This window comes from Corvus kubaryi, unplaced genomic scaffold (genome assembly GCF_017639235.1).
Source record: "Corvus kubaryi isolate FWS band 111438036 unplaced genomic scaffold, C.kubaryi_AGA036_p1.0 37193, whole genome shotgun sequence".
Lineage (NCBI taxonomy): Eukaryota > Metazoa > Chordata > Aves > Passeriformes > Corvidae > Corvus > Corvus kubaryi.
Genome location: NW_024581055.1, coordinates 381,533 through 392,341, shown reverse-complemented (window position 1 = coordinate 392,341; position 10,809 = coordinate 381,533). Strand labels below are relative to the sequence as shown.

The window sequence follows — 10,809 nt, the reverse complement described above, 5'->3', positions numbered from 1 at the left end:
TGGAGGTGAGGAGCAGGGATGCAGTAACAGGAAGCTGGAGGTGAGAAGCAGGGATGCAGTAATAGGATGCAGTAATGGGAGGCAGGTCACACAGCTTGGGAGCACAGCACAGGGAGCTCTGACCTGCTCACTCAGCTCAGGGGCTGGGAGCAGAGCACAGGGACCTGCTCAGGATCCCAGACTCCCTGTGTTCAGTGCTCCTCTGGCCAGTGCCACCGCAGTGACCCCTCCTCCCCCAGGTGTGGGATGCCATCGAGGGGACCCTCCGCAGCAGCAATGATGAAGGACAATCCGGCATCACGGCCCTCGTCTTCCTCAACAACAGGTAACTCCTTGTGCAAGTGCTGGGAAGATCCCCAGCCCCAACCTCCACGGCAGCTCCTGGCAGCAGAGGCTCAGCTGAGAAGTCTCCTCCTTAGAATCAGGGTCATGGAATACCCTGAGCTGAAAGGGGCCCCCAAGGATCATGGAGTCCAACCCCTGGCCCTGCACAGACACCCCAAAAATCCCACCCTATGCCTGAGAGCATTGTCCAAATGCTGCCTGAGCTCTGGCAGGGTTGGAGCTGTGACCATTCCCTGGGGAGCCTGCTCAGTGCCCAACCACCTTTTCTTGATATCCAGCCCAATATCCAGCTTAATCATTCTGTGTATCCACCTCTCACCAGCTTTCCTGGCTCCAGGTCTGCTCCAGCAGCCACTTCTTCAGCCCTCAGTCTTTCTAGTAGCTGAATATCCAGAGGGTTTCAGGGCTGGGATACCTTTGGATCGCTGCTGTTCCAGAGGTGCTGCCGTTGTCCAGTCCATTCGGAGCTGTGTCCAGTCTCCCAGCCCAGCTCTGTGCAGCCTCCTCCCGGGAGCGGGTGGTCTGCGCTCGGCCCAGGGGACGTCCGGGTTTGGGGCTCGGGGAGGGGCCTCTCCTCACCCCCCACATCTCCCCCTCAGGATCGTGGCTGCCCGGTTGAATGGCTCCTTGGATTTCTTCTCTCTGGAGACACACACAGCCTTGAACCACCTGCAGTTCCGAGGTGAGCGGGTGTTGGAATGTCAGTGCACTGCTCTGGGCTCCTGCCTTTCCCTCCTCCCTCTTCTTCCTCGTAGCTGAGTCTTCCTCACACGCACTTCAGCTTTGGTGGTAGCTGCTCCAAAGCACCCGGAGCTGTGCTGAGCTGAGGGGTGCTGTGGGAGCTCTCTGTGCTGGGACGCCATCCCCATGCTGGTTTTCCCCAGGGCACAGGGCCGGAGGCTCCCATGTGCTTCCGGGGCCAGCACTGCCCTTACCTCCTTCCACTTCTCACTCCTTTCTCTGTCTCACTTGTTCCCACCCCGGGAACAGCCCGAGGCCGTGGCACAATGTCAGCACAGCCCAGACTGGCCCATGGGGGTGACTGGTTAGAGCACAGGGTTCCTTTGCTTCTGGAGCACAATAGAGGGGATGATTGAGATGGGATATAGGGGAGAAATTCTTCCCCTGGGAGAGTGGTGAGGGACTGGAATGAATTTCCTGAAGAAGCTGTGGCTGCCCCATCCCTGGAAGTGTCCAAGGCCAGGTTGGATGGGGCTTGGAGCAACCTGGGATAGTGGAAGGTGTCCCTGCCCAGGACAGGCAGGGGGTGGCACTGGATGGGCTTTAAGGTCACTTCTGTCCCAAACCAGTCTGGAATTCTTTGACCCTGTTGAGACCCTCCCTCCACTTGTTCTTGAGCATAGAGGGTTCACTGCAGTACCAGCCCCAGATTCCCTAAAGCCCAGCACCCAGCCCCCTGAGGCACAGCATCCCGAGGTGTCCTGACCCTGGCTCAGGTGTTTGTGTCCCCGCAGGTGCCCCGGGCAGGAGCAGCCTCCCACCATCGCCGGAGCTGGGCCGCGGGGCCGCGGTGCGGTGCCAGCTCACCCACAGCGTGGCCTGCGCGCACCACAAACCCATCACCGCGCTCAAGGCCGCGGCCGGGCGCCTTGTCACCGGCAGCCAGGACCACACCCTCAGGGTGAGGGGGACAGGGACAGCCGGCTGGGGGAGCACACAGGGCGGGGGAGTTCGGGAAGCTCCGTGGGTTCTGTTCACCTGCCTGGATGTGGCATTGGAGGAGTTGGAAGGGCTGGGTATGGGACCCTCATGCCTTAGGAATGGGTGACTTCAGAGAATTATGGAATCATTGAGGTTGGAAAAGCTCTTCAAGACTATCTTAAAGATAGTCTGGCCCCAGAGCCTCACTCCAGTCTCTCTTGCCCCAGGTGTTCCGGCTGGAGGACTCGTGCTGCCTGTTCACCCTGCAGGGCCACTCGGGAGCCATCACAGCCGTGTACATCGACCAGGTACGGGGGGAGCTGCTGGGCCTGAGCCCTCACCTGCCTTCACACCTGAGCTGATACCTGAGCCCACCCCTGAGATCATACCTTGGCCCATACCTGGCTTCATCCCTGGTCCCAGCCCTGAGCCAGTGGCTCAGCCAAGGGCACCCACCTGGGTCCCTCCATCTCTCTCTGGCCAAGCCAGAGTTTTCCTCCAGTTCACTGTCAGCTCAGCAATCTCTTCCCCTAGAGATCTCTTGCTTTCCTGTCCTTTTGGAGCAGGGAATCCCTGTTCCTGCACTGCCAGGCAGGGCTGAGCAGGGCTGAAACAGGGCCTGAGCCCCCAGGGAGGCTCTGCCTCCTGGGCCCTGGGAGGAGGAGTGGGAGCCCCCCATGTGCTCCCTAAGCCAGCATGTGCCCCCAGGTGCTCTCCCACCTCAAGTGAACTCAGGTGCTTCTGCACCTGGGGCACCTGGGGTCTGTTCCCCCCAGCCTGCTCGAGCACACGGAACAGGCAGGGAACCCCTGGGCTGGCAGTGCAGGGTTCCAGCCCACCCTCATGTGACCTCTTGCAACCGGGAGTGCCTGGAGCACCAGGAGTGTCGGTGGCACCGTGTCCCCTGGTGCTGACTGGCCCTGGTGTCCTGCAGACCATGGTGCTGGCGAGTGGCGGCCAGGACGGGGCCATCTGCCTGTGGGACGTGCTGACGGGCAGCCGCGTGAGCCACATGTTCGCCCACCGTGGGGACGTCACCTCCCTGACCTGCACCACGTCCTGTGTCATCAGCAGCGGCCTGGACGACGTCATCAGCATCTGGGACCGCAGCTCGGGGATCAAGCTCTACTCCATCCAGCAGGTGGGACCTGTGGGGCAGCTGGGGAGGGTTAACCAGGAAAGTGGGAATTGCTTGGCTTGGAAAAGCTCTTGGAGACCACAGAGTCCAACCACCCCCCTGCGCTGCTGAGGCCACCACTGATTGTGTCCCCAAGTGCCACATCCACACGGCTTTTAAATCCTTCCAGGGAAGGGGACTCCTCCACTGCCCTGGGCAGCCTCTTCTAATGTCTAATCACCCTCTCCATGATGAAATTCCTGCTGATGTCCAACCTCACCCTCCCCTGGCACAGCCTGATGCCACTTCTCTTGTCCTGTCCCTGTTCCCTGGCAGCAGAGCCCGACCCCCCCGGCTGCCCCCTCCTGTCAGGGACTTGTGCAGAGCCACAAGGTCCCCCCTGAGCCTCCTTTGCTCCAGGCTGAGGCTCCCCAGCTCCACGTCACAGCCTCAGGGGTCCTCCTGGGTTTTCCTGGCCCCCACCACCTCTGCTGCGCTTGGAGGCTGAGGAGCCTCTACTCCAGCTCCACATGCTTGGAAGCTTCCCTGTCACGTGCAAAGGCTCAGAACAGTCCGGATCCACCGCAGGGCTCTGCCCCGTTCCAGCCCCTTGGAGCTCAGCTCTCCACCCTCTGTCCCGCAGGAGCTGGGCTGCGGCGCCAGCCTGGGCGTCATCTCCGACAACCTGCTGGTGACGGGCGGCCAGGGCTGCGTGTCCTTCTGGGACATCGGCTACGGAGACCTGCTCCAGACCGTCTACCTGGGCAAGAGCAACGAGTCGCAGCCGGCGCGGCAGATCCTGGTGCTGGAGAACGCCGCCATCGTCTGCAACTTCGGGAGCGAGCTCAGCCTGGTCTACGTGCCCTCGGTGCTGGAAAAGTTGGACTGAGCAGGAGGAGGGGCCGGCGGGACTGAGGCGGGGCTCGGGGCTGTGCCGGAGAGGGCACGGGGCCGCCGGCTCCATGGCTCCATCCGTGCCACCGGAGCGACTCCTGCACCAAGCGAGCTGGGGCCGCCGCCCTCGCTGCTCTCCCTGGTCCAGCAGCATCTTCCCCGTGGTCTGGGGACTCCCCGGCAGCGCGACGGTGCAGGGGGACACGGGGGCAGGATAGGGCAGGAGGGGGGACAGTGTGGTGGCTCCCAGGCTGGGCACCCAGCAGTGACTGTCCCAGCCCAGCACCGCTCCCAGGACACACAACAGCCCTCGGCCAGCCCCGGCCCCGGGTGGCAGCCGGGAGAGGGCCGGGACCGGTCCCTCCCGGGCGTGGCTCGGCCCCCACGTGCCTTAGGGCGCGGCAGGGCCCTGCCTGATCCCGCCCGGGGCCGCAGCAGCCCTCGCCCTATTTATTTATACCCTGTAAATAGTTATTTATTGGGGCAGGGGGCGCGGGGGTCCAGCCCCCGGCAGTGCTGCCCTCGCCGTGCCCTGGCACAGCTGCCCTGCCCGGCTCCCTCCTGCGCCCCATCTGCAGCAATAGCACCTTCTTCCTCCTCCTCCTCCTCCTCCTCCCCCCCTTCCCGCTGCGGGGCCAGAGGAGGCTTTTCTCAGGTTGGGAGCGGGCGGAGCCCTCGCCCCCTCCTGCTGGGGAGGGACCCGAGCGGGGGCACAGCGGGACCAAGGTGCACAGCCAGGGACGGGGCAGCACCCGGGGCTCCCCCGAGCACGGGCTTGCGGCTCCGCTCCCCTCCCCGGGCGCTCTGCGGGCTCCGCTGCAGCCCCGCCCCAGGCCGGGGCTCCCCGCCCTGCCCCGAACTGCCGATGATGTCTGTTCTTGACCCCCGGTGATTGTAGAGGCGGCGCCGGCCCGGGGCAGGGGGGACCCCCGGGACCCCGGCCCAGCCCCCCGCGGGTGGCCTTCGCCCAGCTGTACCTTTGTGCTGTACAGGGGACGCTTTTTGTACCGATCGTGTTTTATAACGTGTGCAGGAACATCCATTAAACGGAACTAACCCGAGCCTGGCTCAGCCCTGACCCCCGCCCCCGGCAGCACCAGGGCCCGGCCCTGCAGATAAACTCGCTTTATTTTAGTAGCAAATAGCTGAAAAAGTCAGTTCTACCTGGAGTCAAACAAAGTGGGGCTGGGGGCCGGGGGGCCCCCGCCCCCCTCACGCCTTGTTGAGGGTCCAGAGGGGGTCGAGCATGCTGAGGGGGTCGTCGCTGGGCCGGGGCCCCCGGAGCCCCTCGCCCGGCTGCGCCTGCAGGAAGTTCTGCTTGTTCATGCGCTGTTTGCCCTTGAGGGACGCGTCCAGGCTGAAGGCCTCGGGCGTCAGCGAGGCCAAGAGCTCCAGTGAGGAGGAGGAGGAGGCTGGGGGGGCAGCGGGGGGCTCTGGCGGCCCCCCCGGCCCCTCGGGGCTCTCCCCCCCCACGTGGTTGCTGTTCTCAGTGTCACCCGGTGGCTCGGGGAGGGGCGGCCTCAGGGCGGGGGGCTCGGGGCCAGGGGCACCAACACCGTCCACGACGCCATCAGGAATCACCAGCGGCACCTCAGCATCCACAGGGTCTGGAGCGGGGGCAGGATCCACCCCCCAGCCCTCCCCGGGCTCCGTGCTGGGCCCCCCCGGTTTGATGCTGAGCTTGGCGATGGTGGCCTGGATGGAGCTGATGGGCACATCCCCCCCCAGCACCAGGTCCTGCGGGTCCTGCTGGAGGTAGAGCTGGGGGGGGGGAGAGCGGCCCCGTGAGCCCTGGGAATGGCAGAGCTCCCCAAAAGCCCCCGACACCCTCCTACACCCACCTTGGGGGAGGTGCTGTTGGGGGGCTTGGTCAGGGCGGGGCCGCCCACGCCGTGGCGCAGCAGCACCTGCTCGGCGTGGAGCAAGACGGCCTCGAAGCAGAACTTGAGGTGCAGCTGCAGGGAAGGGACACGGTGAGAGCCGAGGGCGCAGCCCCTGCCCCACGCCCGGGGGTGCAGCCCCGCAGTACCTTCTCCTGTAGCATGTGCTTGCGCTGCTGCCGCATCCGCCTCACCAGCTGCGCCAGGTCCGGGATGCCGTTCCCAGCCTCCACCTCCTGCACGGCGGCGTAGAGCAGGCAGAAGGCGCCGGTGCGGCCCACGCCGGAGCTGCGGAGAGACCCCCGAGCCGTGACAGCCCCGGGAGATGAGAGGGGAGCCCTTCTCCCCCCCCCTCAGGAGCTCCCGGCCCCGCTCACCTGCAGTGCACCACGACGGGGGTGTGCAGCGGGCGCTGGTGCAGGTAATGGCCGTGCACCTCCTGGATGAAGCGCAGGAGGCTCCCCTTGCTGTCGGGCAGGCCCCTGGGGGTGCGGAGCACACACTGGCTCGGGGGCTCTCTGCACTCAGCCCCCCTCGGAGGCTGCCCAAACACCCTCCCCCACTCCGGAGCTGTGGTCCCGGACCTGCCCCCGATCGGGGCTCCCAGGGCCCCCCACCCTCCCCCACCGCAGCGGGACTCCCCAAGCCCCCTCCCTTCGCCCCTCCGCGTACAGCTCAGGCCAGGAGGTGAACTGGAGGTGGGCCACGGTGCGTTTGAGGCTCTGGTCGCGGTACTGCAGCGTCAGCATCCGCTCCACGTGCGTGGGGGTCACGCGCAGGCTGGTGAGCACCAGGGTCAGGGGGCCCTGCGCCACGGGCTGGCCCCGCTCCGACGGGAAGTACCGGAGCACCTTCTGCCGCGGGACGGGCCGTCAGCACACCCCGGGGACCCTCGGGACCCACAGGGCCTGCTGACACCCGGCCACGGGCACCGGGTAGGGTGTCCGAACCCCGGGGCCCCGCCCGGCCGTCCCTGCACCCAGGACAGGACGCACCTTGTCCAGCTCCTGCTCGGACACGAGCATGACAACCACGGACACCTTCTGCTCGTAGATCATGAGCCAGAAGTCGGCGGCGGTGCCGAGCAGAGGGGCCTGGGTGGCGATGAGGGCGGGGCAGTACGGGGACAGGTCCTCCACGCGGCTGGCGTTGATGTAGTCGTCCTTGCCCGAGCGCAGCACGACGCGGTTGCGGTCGTAGGGCATGATGTCCTGGTGCCGGTTCTTCATGGAGTAGCAGCGGGCGATGGCGATGGAGCGCTGCCGGGCGTCGCGCTCCTGGGCCTCCTGCAGCTCCTTCCAGAGCGCGTCCAGCTCGGAGCCGCCGCCGGGCGCGGGCCGCTCCAGCCGCTCGGCCAGGGCGCGGAACTGCTCCAGCTCCGCCAGCAGCCGCCGGACGCGCTCGGGCTCCGCGTACGGGTCGGCCTCGATGAGCTGCACGGCCCGGGGCCGCTGCCCCTCCTGCAGCCCCGCCTTAGTGGGCTGCAGCAGCCCCCCGGGCGCGGCCGAGCCGCCGGGCTGGCTCTCGGGGCTGGACGACAGCAGGTCGGCGGGGCAGGGGCTCTGCCGAGGGAACGGCGAGTCCCCGGCGCCCGGCGGGGGCAGCGCGGGAGGGGGGCGCGGCGCCGGGGGCTGCATGGGCAGGGCTGGGGACGGGGACGGGGCCGGGGACGGGACCAGCGGGCCCTGGACCACCACGGGGCCCGGCACGGGGCCGGGAGAGGGGGCCTGGCTGGGCGGGGCGGGCGCGGGGGGGCCCAGGGCCATGGTCCCGGGGGGCAGCTGAGCGCTGGGGGGGGGCGGGGTTGGGGCAGAAGGGCAGCGGGGGGGACCCGGGGGGCACCGGCTGGAGCCCCCCCAGGGCCGGGGGGCCGTTCTGGGCAGGGGTCCTGGGGAAGGGCACGGCCCCCGGGTGCGGGGCGAGGCCCGTGGGGGGCAGCTGGTCCTGCCCGGGGAGCTGGTAGAGCTGGGGGGGCAGCGGGGCCTGCCCCGGGGCCGGGGGGGGCAGCTGCCCCCCGGGACCGGGGAAGGGCTGGGGGGGGACCGGGGCGGGGGGGGCCTGGGGGACGCGGGGGGGTTGCTGGAAGGGCAGAGGGGCCTGGGCTCGGCCCGGGGGCATGAAGGGACCTGGGGGGAAGTGCTGGTGGCCCTGGGCAAAGGCGGGCGGGGGCTGTGCCGGGGGAAAAGGGGCCTGAGCCGGTGCCCCGAAGGGCTGAACCCCCCCCGCAGTGTAGGGGAAGGGGGGCGGGGGGGGTCCCCGGGGGGGGGCCCGGGGCAGCGGGAGATGGGGGCCTGGACGCTGTCCACCGTGGTGGTGGCCGGGCGTGTGCCCGGGGGCTCGGGGCCACCCACCCCCGGCTGGGCACCCACGGGGGCTGCCCCGGGCACGGGGGGCCGGAGCGGGCCGGGGGCTGCCCCGGGCTGGCCCAGGCCGTAGGCGGGGGCGGGCAGGGGCCCGTGCTGGGGGGACGAGTGCGGGGGCAGCACGTGGGGGCCCCCCCCCAAAGCCCGGCTGTCCCGGGGCGCGGATCAGGGGCGCGGCCGGGAAGAGCTGAGGGGCGGCCGAGCTGGGGGCGGGCCCGGCCGGGGCCGAGGGCTGCAGGAGCTGCCCCGGGACGCCCCCGGTGGGAGGAAAGGGGCTGGGGACGGCGGGGGGCCCGGGCAGGCGGTAGTGCCCCGGGAAGGGGGGCGTGGGGGCCAGGGGGGGCAGTGGGGCGCTGGCCACGCCCCCGGGCAGCATGTAGGGCTCGGGGGCCCGCAGCCCCCCGGCCAGGGCGGCCAGCGCTGGGGGGGGCAGCTGGGCCAGGGGCCCGGGCAGCAGCTCCGGGGGAAGGCTCCGCAGCTCCTCCGGCAGCTCCGACAGCACCAGGGAGCCCAACTCGGCGGCCTCGGGGCCCCCGGCCTCCAGCTCCAGTGGCTTCTTCTGCAGGGGGGGCTTGGGGGCCGTGGGCCGGGGGGGCGGCTGCTTCTTCAGCTCCCTGAGGGGGCAGGGGGGCTCAGTGTGGGGCCGGGTGCTGCCCTACCATTGCCCCATGGGCCCCAGGAGCCCCCCAGGCCACCACCCACAGCTCCCACAGGCCCCTCTCACCCCCCGGGGGTCTCACTGGCCCCCCAGCCCGGGTCTGTGCCCACCCACCTCTCCAGCAGCTGCTGCCGGTGCGCCTCGCTGGCCTGGCACGCGGCCCGCGCCCGCTCCAGCAGCTTGGCCGCCTTCCCCTCCAGGTCCGTGTAGAAATCCTTCCCCTCCTGGGACTTCTTCATCAGGTCCTCATAGGCCTCGTAGGAGGCCACCAGGGTCTGCACGGTTGTGTTCCACCTGGGAGAGGGGCACGGAGGGGCTCAGCGGGATGCAGTGCCAGCGTAAAGGCGGGCACTGGCTCCAGGCACCTGAGGAACCCTCCAGTTCCCGCTGGGATTGGGCACAGGGACAGGACAAAGCCACCACGGCCCTGGCAGTGCGGTGGGACAGGAGAAGCTGGCAGTGGCCCCACACCTGTCCCAGGGTGAGGGCTGTTCCTGGGCACTGAGACCCCCCCGGGGCAGCAGGACCCCTCTTCCCCACTCACTTGTGCTCCACCTCGGCCAGGGCCTTGCGCACGGCCGCGTATTTGACGTTGGCGTCAGTCAGGGCCTTGAGCACGTTCTCCTGGGCAGCCAAGTTCTGCTCCAGGTACACCTTGAGCTGGTCATACTTCTTCAGCTGCTCCTCGAAGAGCTTCTGCCGGGACACGGGAGGGGACACGGGAGGGTCTGCAGGGCCCTGGGACAGAGCGGTCCCTGAGTGGGACACAGGGGGTGTCCCAAGCCCACCTTCATCTCGGAGCGGTCGGTGGTGACCAGCGAGGTGGTGATGTCGTCCTTCTGGATCATCTCCCGCAGCTGCTGCTCCAGGGACAGCCTCTGGTCCCGCATCTCCTGCACCTTGGCCAGGATCCGCTTCAGGTTCTGCAGCACCTGTTTGTCGTCTGGGGGTGGGGCGGGGTCAGGGGCGGGGCCGGATCCCGAGGAACCGCAGGGAACCCGCGGGGTGGGATCTGCGCAGCCAGGCCTTGGCTGGGACACTCTCTGTCCCCTTTGTCCCCAAACAGGACCCACTCTGCACGTTCCCGGGGGACAAGCCCCCACCCCCCTCACACGGACCGTGCCAGTGCCAGGTGACACACGGGGACCGAGGGGGGCACAGGGAGGGCAGCCCTTCCTCCCCAGCCTAGGGGCACTGCCACTCCCCTGGGGGGACACAAGGGGGACAGCCCTGCCTCGTCCAGCCCCCCAGGCCAGGACTCACCTTCGGAGAGGGTGGGGGTGGGCAGCGCGGCCCGGACCTGCTCCAGGGGGCCGCCGAGCAAGCGCAGGTTGCCCAGGTGCAGGTTCATGGCGCGGTGCAGCTCGGTGTTGGTGAAACTCGCCTTCTCGTGCAGCTCCAGGTACTTGGAGCACTCCTTGCTCACCTCGGCCAGCCCCGGGGGGGACCCCGGCGCCGGCGGGACCCTCCCCAGCAGCTCCTGCAGCTTCCGCTCCTGCGCCTCGTCCTCCTCCAGCAGGTCCCGGATCTCCTTCAGCGACGCCTCCACGTCGGTGAAGACCCCAGAGAGCACGGGGGGGACCGGGGGGGGGGGGCTGGTGGGGGTTGGGCCAGGCGTGGACACAGCGGCTCCAGGAATAAACCCGGCAGCCAGAGGCAGGGACACGGCAGCCCAGGTGTTGGCATGCTGGGCTCGTGGGCACCCATCCCCTTGGGGTCATCCCTCCTCCCATCCAACAGGGAAAATGCTTTGGGATTCAGGAATTTATGCCAGCACAGAACCAGCCATCGGTGAGAACATTCCCAACAGCCTGGGCAGGGAGCAGTGCCACCCTCAGAACCCCCAGCCCCAGGCAGGGAGCAGTGCCAGCCCCAGAACCCCCAGCCCCA

General features: G+C 68.6%; 2 protein-coding genes across 4 annotated transcripts in view; one reads left to right on the top strand and one right to left on the bottom strand.

Moving 5' to 3' along the window:
* LOC121661764 (SREBF chaperone) overlaps window positions 1-5,079 on the top strand; it is a 41,564-nt gene extending 36,485 nt beyond the window's left edge. For 2 of the 3 annotated variants that reach the window (XM_042022273.1, XM_042022272.1), the window contains exons 18-23: window positions 240-325; window positions 945-1,027; window positions 1,803-1,987; window positions 2,235-2,315; window positions 2,942-3,148; window positions 3,768-5,079. In XM_042022273.1, the coding sequence (XP_041878207.1) occupies window positions 240-325; window positions 945-1,027; window positions 1,803-1,987; window positions 2,235-2,315; window positions 2,942-3,148; window positions 3,768-4,013 (888 nt within the window). In that variant the 3' untranslated portion in view covers window positions 4,014-5,079. The remainder of the gene's footprint in view (window positions 1-239; window positions 326-944; window positions 1,028-1,802; window positions 1,988-2,234; window positions 2,316-2,941; window positions 3,149-3,767) is intronic. The other variant, XM_042022274.1, reaches the window with a different exon arrangement.
* Window positions 5,080-5,128: 49 nt separating this feature from the next.
* PTPN23 (protein tyrosine phosphatase non-receptor type 23) overlaps window positions 5,129-10,809 on the bottom strand; it is an 11,299-nt gene continuing 5,618 nt past the window's right edge. Inside the window, 13 exon segments of the mRNA XM_042022271.1 lie at window positions 5,129-5,779; window positions 5,860-5,973; window positions 6,048-6,186; window positions 6,276-6,380; window positions 6,571-6,752; window positions 6,894-7,643; window positions 7,645-8,127; window positions 8,130-8,399; window positions 8,401-8,875; window positions 9,034-9,213; window positions 9,464-9,615; window positions 9,708-9,862; window positions 10,183-10,492. Coding sequence (XP_041878205.1) covers window positions 5,231-5,779; window positions 5,860-5,973; window positions 6,048-6,186; window positions 6,276-6,380; window positions 6,571-6,752; window positions 6,894-7,643; window positions 7,645-8,127; window positions 8,130-8,399; window positions 8,401-8,875; window positions 9,034-9,213; window positions 9,464-9,615; window positions 9,708-9,862; window positions 10,183-10,492 — 3,864 coding nt within the window. The 3' untranslated portion in view covers window positions 5,129-5,230.